The sequence below is a fragment of the Notolepis coatsorum genome (assembly GCF_963971535.1).
Source record: "Notolepis coatsorum genome assembly, chromosome: 1".
Taxonomy (NCBI): domain Eukaryota; kingdom Metazoa; phylum Chordata; class Actinopteri; order Aulopiformes; family Paralepididae; genus Notolepis; species Notolepis coatsorum.
In genome coordinates this window covers 118,250,661-118,267,480 of record NC_140165.1, presented here as the reverse complement: position 1 = coordinate 118,267,480, position 16,820 = coordinate 118,250,661, and the positions used below count along the sequence as shown (strand labels likewise).

The following is a 16,820-nucleotide window of genomic DNA, read 5'->3' as shown; positions in this document are numbered from 1 at the left end:
GTTCGATCACAAAACTGCTCTTGTGAGCCAGACAGAGTTTCCCAGCGTCAAGCTTTGTCAGACGAGGACGTTTTAGTGACATGACCCCACCACCAGGAGTGGCTCCTCCAGGGAACAGAATACCTGCAGGATTCTGCACAAACTGAGTGGCCATGGCATGAGTCGTGCGGCAACCGTTCAGTGTGAGACCACAAGGTCAAAATTGTCACCCCAACTGTGGATGGGGCCAATCTGCCTCTCCAAGCCAACTGTGCGCAGATACTTATCTGGGTACTCTGAAGCATATTTGGCAGCTGACTTCCGGAACCGTATGACTTCATCATAGGTGGTGACAATGCCATGCTCGTTAAGATTCTTGACCAGCTCTGCGCTACCATATTTATGGTGGAGTCTTACGGCAAGCCCCAGGGTTGTCTGATTCCAGCTCCCACTGATGTGCTGCTGGATGCACTGAGCGAGTATAAGTGATGGTTTGGTCACTTTTCCTTCCTTTGATACCAGACAGGAGACAAACTTCAAAAGGGATGGACTTGTGGCTTGTATGATCTTGTCATGCTGGAAGCTTCCACGGTCATATTCACGGTGCAAGGGAATATTCTGCACCTCAGCTTGCACTCTCTTCACAAGCTTGGTGATAAATTCATCAGCAGCAGTGGTTTTATCTCGTTTTACCAGTTTGAGTGACATACTCATTGTTACGAAGGATCAGATTAAACCGAATATATATATTTATTTATTGATATATATTGAATAGTATTTGTATATCGTTTGATATCCCTTGTATATTCCTTGTACATATACACGGAATATCCCTTTAGCCTACTATAGCCCATAATAGTTCATTCTCTTATTGGACAAAGGACCAGGCGCCAGGGGACCAGCCCCTGGCGTCAAGTTCAAAGGTACCGACGAGACATGTCCGTACTAGCCCCGGCTCCGCTCAGGGATACGGCTACCGAAATGAGAGTGGCACTATTTGTTCACCGTGCATATAAATATGGCGCAAGTAAATGTAGAAGTCCCTTAATCCCTTACCCTTCTTCCAACTTAGTAACAGAACGTGAAGCCTCACCCACGATACGACGTGCGGTGAAGTATGGCCTGTTTGGCCTTAGAATAGCATTGAGACCTCGTGCGAATTAATAACTGAATTGTCAGAGTTTGGCACTGTACCGTCGAGTGCGACGTATTTCTATCAAGTAATAATAGTCTATCGTGTATGGTGCATCGTGCGGTTAGAGTTCTAAAGTGACCAGCATCTCCAACGCTTCCTCGTGTTATCTAGAGTCTTATCCAGGTTGGGCCGACCACATGGCGCTTTCATCCGAGGAGATCTAGGCGAGGACCGAGGGACATGTACACTGGATTACCTACCCGGCCACTGCTGAGCCCTATGCGGCTGGAATATATATTTGCTTTGGTACTGTGATTTGTGGAGCGGATAATCGCCGACGCCTGTGAGTGTTGGATTTACCCCCGAGAGGAGTCAAGTTGAGTCGGCGCTCAGAGAGACTGAGGTCGCCTAGCTTCTTCTTCATTGTGGAGCTACAGCCTACAAGAGAACCAAGGTGTATTCATCTGCGGATCAAGAGTCTATCGCACTGTCTTCTGTACTCGAAGTCTCCCTAGATATCGTTGACCAGACGGTCTACTACCGACGGCTCTCCTACCCCCCCTACCGGCTTACAACCGGGAGGACCCCTCCAGTATATCCCGCTATATCATTAAGTGTACCATAGATCTAATTCCCTAAGAGCCAGGTTGTATACTTGCTTCCTGCGTAACCAGAGATTGGACATTCAGTGTTGATTTGCCTACGAGTACTCATTTGCCTTACAAGTGCATTCAATTGATAAATGTGAGATAAATATTCTATGTACCTTTTGCTATATTAAATATTTGATTATTACCTTTGACTGGAACCGATTTCATTGTGGAAAGTGTTCATCATATTTAGATATCGTGTACTGTATGGCCAGTAGTTAAAGTACATAAAGCGGTAGTGGTTTAATGATACCATACTTATCAATACAGTCAGGGAATTGTACCCCTCAGTTACAATTGGTCCTTCGAGCCGGATGGTAATTAGTGTAATATTAATATAGTGGTATTAATATTGAAATGGCCTATGATGAACACTCCACGAAACGGTCCTCCTAAAGTAGAACGCCCGCAGCGTAGACGGCAGCCACCTCAGTACTTAGAGGATTACGCTGCCAGTATACTACCTAGCCTTCTACAAACGGTAAACGCGGTAAAAGTAGAAAGTAAAATTATGTCCGACCCTATCAACCAGGATACCCCGACCACAGAGGCCCTAGTGGGCTCTAATGTAACTGACCAAGCTCACGGTGGGGACCAGGAGGGAACTGACACGACTTTACCCCCCGCCAAGACCGAAGAAGTAGTCCCCGAAGAGCTCCGGGAGGAAGACAACCCTCCAGAGATGGAACTCTGCACGGAACAAGATGAGGAGAGCGCCGAGGAGATAGAGCTCCAGGACTCCCCGCAGGGGAACGCATCCCCAACGAGTACTGCCAGGAGCGGATCACCTCAACCAGCGTCTTCCCCCAGCGAGGCGGACAAGATGCTGGCACAGGCGTTCCTCGCCAGCCTAGCAGCCTCTACGGAGCGCGATCGACTCCAAGCACAGACGCTTAGCGAGCGCGAACAACTCCAAGCACAGATGCTTAACGAGCGTGAACATTCTTCCATGGAAAGAGAACGCATTCAAGCGCAGCAACGGAGCGACGAAGATCGTATACGTCTAGAGATTAGACGCCTTCAGACGGAAGAGAATATGGTAAGAGACCACGCCGAAGCCCAGCGCGCCGCCGCCGATGCCCAGCGCGCCGCTGCCGGTGCCCAAAGAGAAGCAGAGCGCAACATCGCTCTCACCAAGCGTGAAGCCGAGCGCGACCGATTACAAGCGCAGCTAATGGAGCAGCTGATCGCCAGGGCGACACCCCCTCCCTCCACACGGGGTTCCAGGGCCTCGTCAAGACACGGGTCAAGGGCACCCTCCCCTAACCGATTAAGCGACCCTGAGCCCGACCACCAGAGAGAGCCTATACCCCCCTCCGAACTCCTTCCCCGACTGGTCCCAGTGAGACCCAGCTACAAGGAAGGAACGGCGTACACCGCGGAGAGGCTAAATAGACGACTACAGGATCTAGATGACCTGACAGAGGAAGAAGAGGGAGAAGAGGAGAGTCAAGCCCGACAGCAGCACAGTACTCCACAGGACCAGGAGGTCCAGTACAGCCCAGGCTATACCCCCGCGGCTCTGCGCTACAGACCCCCGACTCTATTCACGGGTGAGCATGACGCACGACCAGTCCCGAGGAATAGCACCTGGACCAGCGGGCCATGGTACCCTGCCGGTACCAGCCCACCGAGAGGCGCAAGAGGAGACTCGCCTAGGAGGCCTCTCTTCCAACGCTCACCAAATAGTTTCTACGTGGACAACTGTTTACAAAGCGTCTCGACGCCAGAAGAAGCCGAGGCTCTTCTACTCAAGCTCCGCGCCTCCCTGATCAAAGGCGGCTTTGATCTCAGGCAGTGGGCCAGCAGCGACCCGCAAGTATTGCGCAGCCTCTCCCCCGAGGACAAGGCAGCGAGCAGCGAGGCCTGGATGGCGACCATCCCAGGAGAAGCCCAAGAAATGACACTAGGACTAGTCTGGCGCTTCAAAACAGACTCGCTCCATTATAGACACAAACCCCTGACCAAGGAGCAGGGAAGGTCGACGGCAATACCGACCACCAGACGGAGTGTATACAGAACACTCGCCAGACAATATGACCCGTTGGGATGTATTCTACCTTACACCACCAGGGCAAAGATGATTGTAAGAGCGCTATGGGACAAGGACCAGGGCTGGGACGATCCCATACCCGAACACCTTGCATCCACATGGAGAGAGTGGGAGACGGAACTCCGCTCACTCCCAGGTGTTAATATACGCCGCAGCTACTTCCCACCCACAGTGAGGCCAGAGACATGCAAGATGGACCTGCACGTATTCAGCGACGCCTCCGAAGTAGCCTACGGTTCGGTGGCCTACTTGCGTGCCCGAGAGGAGGGAGGAGAAATACATACTGCTTTCATCCTGGCTCGCTCAAGAATAGCCCCACGAAAGCAACAATCTATCCTGCGTCTAGAGCTCTGCGCAGCCCTAGCAGGAGCGCAGCTCGCCACGCTAATCCAACGTGAACTCACCATCCCGGTGCAAAGAACAATCTTGTGGTCAGACTCCACGACAGTACTCACATGGATCCGGTCTGATTCGTGCAGATACAAGGTCTTCTTTGGAGTCAGAGTCACCGAGATTCAAGAGTTAACAGAAGTAGCGAGCTGGAGGTATGTGGACACCAAACACAACCCAGCTGACGTCATCACCCGGGGAATGTCCCTGGATGACCTCACCCGTCACAACCTCTACAGTGACGGACCAGAGTTTCTCAAGCTCCCCGAAGAAGAGTGGCCTACACCCACCCCACGGGAGGCGAGTAAAGAGGAGGCCGAAAACAAGAAACCTATGTTCTGTGGATTGAACACACTCGTCTCCACAGACCCCGACATAGACGATTGCCTCACCCTACAGAGTGCGCAGCTAAAGACATTTCTGTGGCACCACCCAGAGGTTCAGCCCACGACTGACATTTCAGCAGCTGACTACGAAGAAGCAGAACTTCTTCTACTACAACGAGCCCAGAGAGACTCGTTTCCCGATGAGCTAGACTGTCTACAGGGAGCAAAGCCCGTCCCATCAGACAGCAGACTGCTCCACCTAGCCCCCGAGAGCGACGCCCATAGTCTCATCAGAGTGGGTGGTCGTCTGCGGAGAGCCCCAGACTTACCGGATGACGTCAAGTACCCGATAGTCTTGAACAGCCGACACAAGGTCACAGAGCTGATCATAAAGAAATACGACGAGGATGTGCACCACGCAGGGGCAGAGAGAGTCTTCGCGGAGATCAGACGTCGTTATTGGATACTGCAAGGGAGAGAAGCAGTGCGGCGCTTCCAGCGAACCTGTCTAGACTGTCGTAAGTGGCGGCCCAGCCCAGTATACCCCGGATGGCTGACCTACCTCCCTGTCGCCTCCGACTCGGCGACAAGCCTTTTCACTCCACCGGTATGGACTGTTTTGGCCCGCTGTATATAAAGAAAGGAAGAGGAACCGAGAAGCGGTGGGGTATTGTATTCAAATGCATGACCACCAGAGCGATACATATCGAACTCCTTCCAACCATGAGCACAGACTCATTCCTTATGGCCTTCCGAAGATTCACATCACGGAAAGGAAAACCGTCTACATTATTGTCTGATCACGGGACAAACTTCAAAGGCGGAGAAAGAGAGCTGAGAGAGAGCTTCCAAGCTATGGGCCCAGAACTTAAGACCCACCTCGCTCCATCCCAGATTGACTTCCAGTTTAATCCCCCGAACGCACCTCACTTCGGTGGAACTTGGGAACGAGAAGTACGCTCTATAAAGACAGCCCTGTACGCCGTGCTTGGGGCCCAGACCGTGGCGGAAGAAGTCTTAATGACAGTCCTCACGGAGATCGAGGGAGTATTGAACTCAAAGCCCCTTGGTTACGTCTCAAGTGATGTAGCAGATGTCGACCCAGTCACCCCCAACACACTCTTGATGGGGCGGCTGGACCCCGCGCTACCCCAGACAATGTACAGGCCTGAAGAAGCGAACGGCCGAAGAATGTGGAGGTACAGTCAAGTATTGGCTGACAAGTTTTGGAACAGCTTCCTACTCCACTACCTACCGTCTCTACAGACCCGCCAGAAATGGGTGAAAGAGAGAGACAATTTGACAGAAGGAACAGTCGTCATGATTATCGACCAGTCACTACCCCGAGCTATGTGGCCGGCTGGCCGCGTAAGCAAAGTGATCACCGGTGCCGATGGAAAGGTCCGAGCAGCTGAAGTGCTCGTCCAAGGGCGGACCTACACCCGACCCGTGGCGAGGCTAATAGAACTGCCAAGGCTCCCCGATACTATCGATGACGACCATGACCCCATGACTTTGTGAACTGACTGACCCTCACAGCGGACATTGAGTAGTGGACAGTGCGGTTAATCTGTCTCTGCTTAGCTAATTAGGTGGGACTAATTAGGGGGCGGCTGTTACGAAGGATCAGATTAAACCGAATATATATATTTATTTATTGATATATATTGAATAGTATTTGTATATCGTTTGATATCCCTTGTATATTCCTTGTACATATACACGGAATATCCCTTTAGCCTACTATAGCCCATAATAGTTCATTCTCTTATTGGACAAAGGACCAGGCGCCAGGGGACCAGCCCCTGGCGTCAAGTTCAAAGGTACCGACGAGACATGTCCGTACTAGCCCCGGCTCCGCTCAGGGATACGGCTACCGAAATGAGAGTGGCACTATTTGTTCACCGTGCATATAAATATGGCGCAAGTAAATGTAGAAGTCCCTTAGTCCCTTACCCTTCTTCCAACTTAGTAACAGAACGTGAAGCCTCACCCACGATACGACGTGCGGTGAAGTATGGCCTGTTTGGCCTTAGAATAGCATTGAGACCTCGTGCGAATTAATAACTGAATTGTCAGAGTTTGGCACTGTACCGTCGAGTGCGACGTATTTCTATCAAGTAATAATAGTCTATCGTGTATGGTGCATCGTGCGGTTAGAGTTCTAAAGTGACCAGCATCTCCAACGCTTCCTCGTGTTATCTAGAGTCTTATCCAGGTTGGGCCGACCACATGGCGCTTTCATCCGAGGAGATCTAGGCGAGGACCGAGGGACATGTACACTGGATTACCTACCCGACGACTGCTGAGCCCTATGCGGCTGGAATATATATTTGCTTTGGTACTGTGATTTGTGGAGCGGATAATCGCCGACGCCTGTGAGTGTTGGATTTACCCCCGAGAGGAGTCAAGTTGAGTCGGCGCTCAGAGAGACTGAGGTCGCCTAGCTTCTTCTTCATTGTGGAGCTACAGCCTACAAGAGAACCAAGGTGTATTCATCTGCGGATCAAGAGTCTATCGCACTGTCTTCTGTACTCGAAGTCTCCCTAGATATCGTTGACCAGACGGTCTACTACCGACGGCTCTCCTACCCCCCCTACCGGCTTACAACCGGGAGGACCCCTCCAGTATATCCTGCTATATCATTAAGTGTACCATAGATCTAATTCCCTAAGAGCCAGGTTGTATACTTGCTTCCTGCGTAACCAGAGATTGGACATTCAGTGTTGATTTGCCTACGAGTACTCATTTGCCTTACAAGTGCATTCAAATGATAAATGTGAGATAAATATTCTATGTACCTTTTGCTATATTAAATATTTGATTATTACCTTTGACTGGAACCGATTTCATTGTGGAAAGTGTTCATCATATTTAGATATCGTGTACTGTATGGCCAGTAGTTAAAGTACATAAAGCGGTAGTGGTTTAATGATACCATACTTATCAATACAGTCAGGGAATTGTACCCCTCAGTTACACTCATGGAATGTCTAAAACCACCAATAGTCTGGCACCCTTCCACCCTCATGACAGCTACAGCATCACCATAAAAGTCACACAAGTTAGATAGCATCTGCTTACTGCAGAGGTGCCCGGAGTTGGCTACATATATATCATGTAACTCTGACACTGTCCAGGTTGATGACTTGTCTGCATTCATGTGGTCAATGACAGCAGCTAAATAGCTATCAAACGGTCTGCACTGGGAACTTGCACTTGAGGAAACTCTCTTGAAGTCATCGTAGCACTTGGTGTGATACTGGGCATCAGCTGCATGCAGGTCCAGGACGGCATTTACCCATAGAGCCACTTCCTCAGCCCATTGATCCTGGCGCTCATCACATTTAGACTAGATGATGTTTTTGAAGGATGGCATTCCTGGTCTCTCAACAGTCCGGCATTGTTTCACTGGCTTCCATCTATCAGGGTGTTTGGTGTCTTTGGGTTTGCAAATGATACCACAAAACAGACATTGTTTAGAAAAGTCAAAGGCATGAGAATGAGACATACGTTTCCCTAGCTGACCATCAGATGAGCTGAGCTTGCCTTTGGTTGCCTTTCTAGACTTAGAGGTATATGAGCTATAACATGATTTGTGACAAACTACAGAGGCTGACACACCATGGGTAGCAATGATGTTCGATAAAGTCTCAGTTGTAGCTGAATCGTCAAGCTCTTCACTCTTCTGAAGCAAAGCTGTAATGCCTTTTGGTCCAGCTGTCTTGAAGTCATTGTTCTTGCCGTCACAGGGCTTGAATAGGCATTTCTTCCTTGACATGTCAATCTGAAATTAACAAAAGAAGAATGCACTATTTGTATCCTCCGTCTCTGCACTACCACACACTCTACATTACAGAGCAATATGGATACATTGCCAGAATGTACATTTCGGACGGGCTGTTCACTATTCCAATGAAAACATGTATTTCCCATGTTATTGGTATGATCTTGACTGGTATTTGCATTACCTTTTGGGTCTCTTTCTCTGCCTCAGATCTTCTATCACACAATTCTACATTAAGGAGAGCAAAAGTACCATATGAATATTTAGAATCAAACTTGATGCTTCTCTGTGTGACAAGGGATAGAGCCTGGTGACGCGAGGCTAGGTAATAATCACACATTCATGTCATTAGGGGTATAACGATTCATTGATGCATCGAAATGCATCGATTCTAATGTGACGATTCAACTGCATCGATTTGAAAATGTTAGAATAGATTATAATCAAAAAAATATATATATATTTAAAAAAAACTTTTTTTTTGTGTATTGTTTTTGTTGACCTGAATCAGTTCCCCCAGCCACATTTGTGTATTCAACATTTTTGGGGGAATTAACTGATAGAAAATTAATCGAATCGAATCGTGGTCAAATGAAGAGATTTCATGATGCATTGAATCGTTGCCTGAAGAATCATAATAATAATAATAATAATCGTAATCGAATCTAATCGTTGTGAGGTCGAATCGTTACACCCCTACATGACATACATTGCTAACATAGCTAACTAGCTATGCATTAACATTAGTTACCGTCAGGTGGCTAACGTTAACCCTAAGAGCTAGCTTACTGTAGCTTACTGTAGCTTACTGTAGAGCTAGCTTACTGTAGTAAGCTAGCTCTTAGGGTTAACGTTAGCCATCTGACAGCTTGTGATCATATTATATTCAGTGTTTGTTATTGGATAGTAAAACCACAGTTTGTGTATCTGTTTCTATTTTCTCAACTTACTTGCATTGAAACAACAATCCTTGAAAATCAGGGGTCTGTATTTGCTGCAGCTGCAGTTGCTCGTTGCCACAGTAGGAATGAGATCATGGTGCAAATTAGCCACTACTCACTTGGAAGTTTTGCGTTAACGATTAGCGCACTGAAGTCTCAGTCAAGGCTAGGAACTGGGGTTCTGAGGACATTTGATAAGGTAACAGTTACATACAAAAATTCAGTAGAATAGTTTCTAGTTGTGGCAGCAAACTGCTCCGCTGCCACGTGAACTCATGGCAGAGCTCAACTGCAGCAGTTACCCCAGTAACCAAGCATAAGCACCTAGAGTACCCCATTAGGCCCTCTACAAATTAAAGTTATTATTATTATTATCATTCTGTTTACAATTGAACTTTACATGAAAATGATCTATAAATTCAGCATCTTCTGAAACATTTATAAACAGAAAATTCATTAAAAATGGCACCAAAATGAGTAGAAATTTGGTAAATTCCAGTAAATATTGCAATTTTGAAACTTTTTTCTTCTCTTAAGTATCATAAATCGATTCAGCATCCTGAATAACCCCCAAAACAACTCCAACATTGTTGAAATTGATCAAGTAGTTTCTGAGATTTGTCCATTTAGGCGATTATGGAAATTAATGCTAATTATGCAAATAAAAAAAGTTGCCCAACATTTACAACCTAGCATCCGGCAGTTTCTGAGTGCTGGGGACCCGTACTATCCATATCCATCATAAAACTTTGGTGGTTCCGAAATGTCCGGGTTCACAATGGGGCTCTATGGGATGGCAAATAGAATAATACTTAAAGTGCTACTTGCAGGTTAAACCCTAGTCTTCAATTATGTGTAGTTTACATCATTGGTATCTAATTTCATTATTTATTTTTTTCCATTTGACGCCGGAAATTCCACTCAGAAAGGGTTAAAAATGTCCATGCACGAATAACATGTATGGAGCCAATGAAAAAAGCTTATCAGCCGCTATCAGTGCCGTGACGTTACTGCAGGTAACTTTCCCCTACCTCTCATACACTACAATGGAGTTTGAGTAGCGCGGAAAGCCATTTCCTTGATGCAAAATGGCTTTAATCGTCGGAGAGACTTTGATGGACCAGCTACTACTGCATGTTTGGTTGAAACAAAGGTTTTTAATGTCGTAAAAAAAGGACTACATTTACCACTAGGCAGCCTGTTGTTCAGTACGCAGCGCTATTGGCTGTCGCCTTATCCCTGTCACGGTTCATAGTACCAAGCTAGCTAGCTAACGTTGACGTTAACATTATGTCTACTGTCGTGAACCATTTTAAATCGGGGCATGTGGGGCAAAGCACTGCACGCATCATGCCGGCTAGCAAGCTAGCTAGCTACACGTCACGGCATGTTGATACGATAGTAGCCCCTTTCGTGACTGTGATGCACTCGGTGCTACCGCGATAGCTAACTAACGTTAACGTTACAAGCTCAAACACCTTATAACTACTACTACTGTCGTGTCCATAAGTTCCCTGGCAGAATACTTTGTTTGTGAGGACAAACGTATACAGGAGTTAGGAGTTTCGAGAATGCCGGCTAGCAAGCTAGCTAGCTACTAACGTTATAAACTACACAATATGTACAACGACACAATGATTTACATTAGTATTTACAAATATGGTAACGTGGTTGTGGCTTTTACAAATAGTGGTTAGCTTTAGAGATAAATGGCTATGATCACGGAGCAATAGTGTTAGGTGAAACAGATACTAGCCACAGATTCCTCGGCTAGTAGTAACAAGAAGGCTCTTTGCTTCCTGCCACTACCTGCGTGTGATTCTCAGCGCCCCCTGCTGCCCTGATACCTGGTGTGACGTCATCAGTTCGCTGACACACGCACGCTATGAAACATGGATTAAAATATGGACGTGCGTAGTGGTTGTGGATGGGCGGACAAAATGTTTGATAAAAACGCTAAAACGGGGCCAATTTCGATAACAAAAATGTCCTCCTCATGAAAGTCACATTTTGGTTTAGTCCACATTGTTTATTGAACAAAAATACAACCTGCAAATTTCAGAAACCGTGCCAGATAAAACGGGTACTTTTAGGAAAAGTCATTGAGTGACGAGGATACATTTATTGAAAATGCCTAGGGGTCATGTGACCCCTTGTCGGCTGTGCTAGTGTTAATGATGCTCTGTCCTCGTCCTCTCCAGGTTCTGAACATGGCGGAGATCCAGACCCGCTTGGCCTACGTCTGCTGCGTCCGGCAGCTGGAGCTCGTCAAAGACAGCGACTACTGCGAGTACATCCGGCCGCCCATCGACCGCTACGGCACGCTGGACTTTGGCAAGTTCGACGAGATCGCTGTGAGTGTGACCCCCCCACCTGTACCCCTCTCTGTCTCTCTCTCTCTCCTCCCCCACCTGTACCCCTCTCTCTCTCTCTCTCTCTCTCTCTCCTCCGCTCCCCCCGCGGTGCTCCCATCTGCCGCTCTCAGAGCCGTATAATCCCCTACCTTTTTATCATTGTTGGCCGCAGGAGGTGGGATACCAGCACGGCAGGACGGTGTTCGACGTGTGGAAGCGCAGCGGGGTGGTGGACAAGATGATGAAGGACCGGCACCAGGAGGACTTCCACAAGACCAAAGGAGACGTGAGTTAGACAGTCGGAGGAGTAGTAGTACATTTTTTTTTTACATTGTCATTTAGCTGACGCTTTTATCCAAAGCGACTTAAAAGTTCTGTACGACAAGTCATCAGGAAGGGCACTACTCTCTATCAGCTGAGTAACAATGTTCATCAAAGTGTTGAGTGCTACAGTGTAGGTTAGTTTATTAGGACAAGTGCATGACAGTAAGGTTAGAGTTTTTTAGTAGTAGTAGTTTTATTCAGTCATCACACACAATACAATTATGCAATCATTTGATTTGGCAGTGACTGAAAAGGTACAGACTGAATCATAATGCTTATACATACCTGTCCTATATTCTTAACAAAATTAAGACTCCAAAACAGTATCCTAAAATAAAATAACTAAAAAAAGAATTATTCACATTTGTAATCTTCAGAAATAGCTATACAAACCATTTTCTTAAAAACCAAAAGCTCATTCTTAAATGTATATCAGCATTGTTCCACAAGTTAACCCCAACAATACAAATACATCTAATTTTAATCCCTTTCTTAGCTTTTTGAACAGTACATTTACAAATGTCTCTCAAATCATATTTTCTTTCATGTATTGAAAAAAAGAAAACCGTTGAACACCGTCCGGGAGTAACTTTGCTGTGGATGTTGTATTGTTTATTATTTGGTGTAATTTTTGCGCTGTTTACAGGTAATTGTTTTATTGACATGCTTTATTGCGTTGTTCTACTGTCACATTATTAAAGGGGAAATAATCTGCCCCCTGGATGAGATCATTTCTCTTGTTTCAATAAAATGACTTGCGTCAAGGATTTATTAAATACATAAATATGGTTTGAAACGGTTGAAGTGATTTGCCTTGTTTTGTGAACATGTGAAATACACGTCAATACTCCAACTGAACCTGTGGTGTTGAAATAAGTTAGATCAGTGTTTCCCAAACTCTGGGTCGCGACCCAAAATGGGTCGCGGACCCGTTTTTTATTGGGTCGTCAATAAATTTTTTTAATTAAAATAAAAAAAAAACATTATAATATTTCTTTTTTTATATAAAAAAGCTGTAGATGTGTTGATTCAGTTTGGCACCACATACTTATGTGAATCTGGGTTTTCTACTCAAGTACAGAAACAGACTAAATGCTCAGCATGACCTCAGAATAGCACTTTCAAAAACCAAGCCCAGAATAGATCTGCTGGTTGAAAACTTCAACCAGCCACATACCTCTCATTAGATTTCATTGTGCCATAGATGAAATATTATACCCCTTCTAGCATGATGTCAGGTCAGTAGAATTTTAAATAAGTCAGTACAAATTAATCTGAATGTTGCTCAATGTTGGGGTTTAAGGTTGAGGGACAGAGGGAGGGGGTAAGAAATGGAGAGTTGAAAAAGGGGTGAGAAATAGAAAGGAGAGTAGAACATGTTTGTTCATTTAAAAGTGTTACAACATTTTATGTACATTATGTTATGAGGTGGTGAGCAACTTAACATTACACTCTGATTATTGCTGTGATGTACTTTTATAATTAAATAAATACATTTCATATACATTTGAAATTCATGGTTTGTTGTGTTCTTTATCAGTAGTTTATAAATGTATGTTATGGCAATTCATGATGTATTTTTGTGAGTTTGGGTCCCGGGGAAACACCAAATTTCTCTTTTGGGTCTCGAGCTGAAAAGGTTTTGAACCCCTGAGTTAGATGATCTCTCCCCTCAGGTAGATCTTTTCACTTTTATTGTTGCACACAAAATAATAACCATAACAAGTGTGACCTGCGTGGCCGTGTGTCTCTCTCAGATGGTCACCTGCCCAAATGCCTCCTTCACCGATCTGGCGGAGATCGTGTCAAGAATCGAGCCAGTGAAGCAGCCCGTGATAAACGGTTAGTGACATCTTACTGTTCTATCAGAACACGCGTGATGAGGGCCGGCTGGGTGGCGCAGTGGACTAAGCACTCGCCAACCACCGTGGAGACTCTGGGATGGACTCCAGCGGTACCTCCGGCTTGGTCAGTGGTCCCTACTAACACAACTGGCAGTGTTAGCGGGGGGGAACCCTAACCCTAACCCTAACCCTTGGTCAGTGGTCCCTACTAACACAACTGGCAGTGTTAGCGGGGGGGAACCCTAACCCTAACCCTAACCCTTGGTCAGTGGTCCCTACTAACACAACTGGCAGTGTTAGCGGGGGGGAACCCTAACCCTAACCCTTGGTCAGTGGTCCCTACTAACACAACTGGCAGTGTTAGCGGGGGGGAAGCCGGCGGGGTGTGTGTGTCCTGGTCGTTGTAAAGGAAATGGTGTGAACCTCCTCGTTACGTTCCCCCAGTGAACCTCCTCGCTGTCAGGTGAAAAAGAAGCGGCTGGCCACTCCACATGTATCGGCGACAGTGGCTCGAGAGGTAGAGCAGTCGTCTGGCAATCCGGAAGTTCCCGGTTCGATTCCCACTCCTCCCGAGGCAGCGTGTCGATGTGTCCTTGAGCAAGACACCTAATTGCTCCCAATGAGCAGGTTGGCACCTCCCCAGACCGACAGTAGGGCAGCATGTGGTAGTTCTACACCCTCCCCAGGCCGACAGTGGGGCAGCATGTGGTAGTTCTACACCCTCCCCAGACCGACAGTATGGCAGCATGTGGTAGTTCTACACCCTCCCCAGACCGACAGTGGGGCAACATGTGGTAGTTCTACTCCCTCCCCAGGCCGACAGAGGGGCAGCATGTGGTAGTTCTACACCCTCCCCAGACCGACAGTAGGGCAGCATGTGGTAGTTCTACACCCTCCCCAGGCCGACAGTGGGGCAGCATGTGGTAGTTCTACACCCTCCCCAGACCGACAGTAGGGCAGCATGTGGTAGTTCTACACCCTCCCCAGGCCGACAGAGGGCAGCATGTGGTAGTTCTACACCCTCCCCAGACCGACAGAGGGCAGCATGTGGTAGTTCTACACCCTCCCCAGACCGACAGTAGGGCAGCATGTGGTAGTCTACACCCTCCCCAGACCGACAGTAGGGCAGCATGTGGTAGTCTACACCCTCCCCAGACCGACAGTAGGGCAGCATGTGGTAGTCTACACCCTCCCCAGACCGACAGTAGGGCAGCATGTGGTAGTTCTACACCCTCCCCAGGCCGACAGAGGGCAGCATGTGGTAGTTCTACACCCTCCCCAGGCCGACAGTAGGGCAGCATGTGGTAGTTCTACACCCTCCCCAGGCCGACAGTAGGGCAGCATGTGGTAGTTCTACACCCTCCCCAGGCCAACAGTGGGGCAGCATGTGGTAGTTCTACACCCTCCCCAGGCCGACAGAGGGCAGCATGTGGTAGTCTACACCCTCCCCAGACCGACAGAGGGGCAGCATGTGGTAGTTCTACACCCTCCCCAGGCCGAAAGTGGGGCAGCATGTGGTAGTTCTACACCCTCCCCAGGCCGACAGTAGGGCAGCATGTGGTAGTTCTACACCCTCCCCAGGCCAACAGTGGGGCAGCATGTTGTCCTTCTACACCCTCCCCAGGCCGACAGTAGGGCAGCATGTGGTAGTCTACACCCTCCCCAGACCGACAGTGGGGCAGCATGTGGTAGTTCTACACCCTCCCCAGACCGACAGTGGGGCAGCATGTGGTAGTTCTACACCCTCCCCAGACCGACAGTAGGGCAGCATGTGGTAGTTCTACACCCTCCCCAGACCGACAGTGGGGCAGCATGTGGTAGTTCTACACCCTCCCCAGGCCGACAGAGGGGCAGCATGTGGTAGTTCTACACCCTCCCCAGACCGACAGTAGGGCAGCATGTGGTAGTTCTACACCCTCCCCACACCGACAGTAGGGCAGCATGTGGTAGTTCTACACCCTCCCCACACCGACAGTAGGGCAGCATGTGGTAGTTCTACACCCTCCCCAGGCCGACAGTGGGGCAGCATGTGGTAGTTCTACACCCTCCCCAGACCGACAGTAGGGCAGCATGTGGTAGTTCTACACCCTCCCCAGACCGACAGTAGGGCAGCATGTGGTAGTTCTACACCCTCCCCAGGCCAACAGAGGGCAGCATGTGGTAGTTCTACACCCTCCCCAGACCGACAGTGGGGCAGCATGTGGTAGTTCTACACCCTCCCCAGGCCGACAGTAGGGCAGCATGTGGTAGTCTACACCCTCCCCAGACCGACAGTAGGGCAGCATGTGGTAGTTCTACACCCTCCCCAGGCCGACAGAGGGCAGCATGTGGTAGTTCTACACCCTCCCCAGACCGACAGAGGGCAGCATGTGGTAGTTCTACACCCTCCCCAGACCGACAGTGGGGCAGCATGTGGTAGTCTACACCCTCCCCAGACCGACAGTAGGGCAGCATGTGGTAGTTCTACACCCTCCCCAGACCGACAGTAGGGCAGCATGTGGTAGTTCTACACCCTCCCCAGACCGACAGTAGGGCAGCATGTGGTAGTTCTACACCCTCCCCAGGCCGACAGAGGGCAGCATGTGGTAGTTCTACACCCTCCCCAGGCCGACAGTAGGGCAGCATGTGGTAGTTCTACACCCTCCCCAGGCCGACAGTAGGGCAGCATGTGGTAGTTCTACACCCTCCCCAGGCCAACAGTGGGGCAGCATGTGGTAGTTCTACACCCTCCCCAGGCCGACAGAGGGCAGCATGTGGTAGTCTACACCCTCCCCAGACCGACAGAGGGGCAGCATGTGGTAGTTCTACACCCTCCCCAGGCCGACAGTGGGGCAGCATGTGGTAGTTCTACACCCTCCCCAGGCCGACAGTAGGGCAGCATGTGGTAGTTCTACACCCTCCCCAGGCCAACAGTGGGGCAGCATGTTGTCCTTCTACACCCTCCCCAGGCCGACAGTGGGGCAGCATGTGGTAGTTCTACACCCTCCCCAGACTGACAGTAGGGCAGCATGTGGTAGTTCTACACCCTCCCCACACC

The 16,820-nt window shown here is 48.5% G+C and overlaps 1 protein-coding gene across 1 annotated transcript in view; it reads left to right on the top strand.

Moving 5' to 3' along the window:
• Positions 1-16,820, top strand: part of pnpla7b (patatin-like phospholipase domain containing 7b) — a 217,252-nt gene that overhangs the window by 139,236 nt on the left and 61,196 nt on the right. Inside the window, 3 exon segments of the mRNA XM_084338011.1 lie at positions 11,463-11,615; positions 11,788-11,901; positions 13,697-13,781. Coding sequence (XP_084194137.1) covers positions 11,463-11,615; positions 11,788-11,901; positions 13,697-13,781 — 352 coding nt within the window.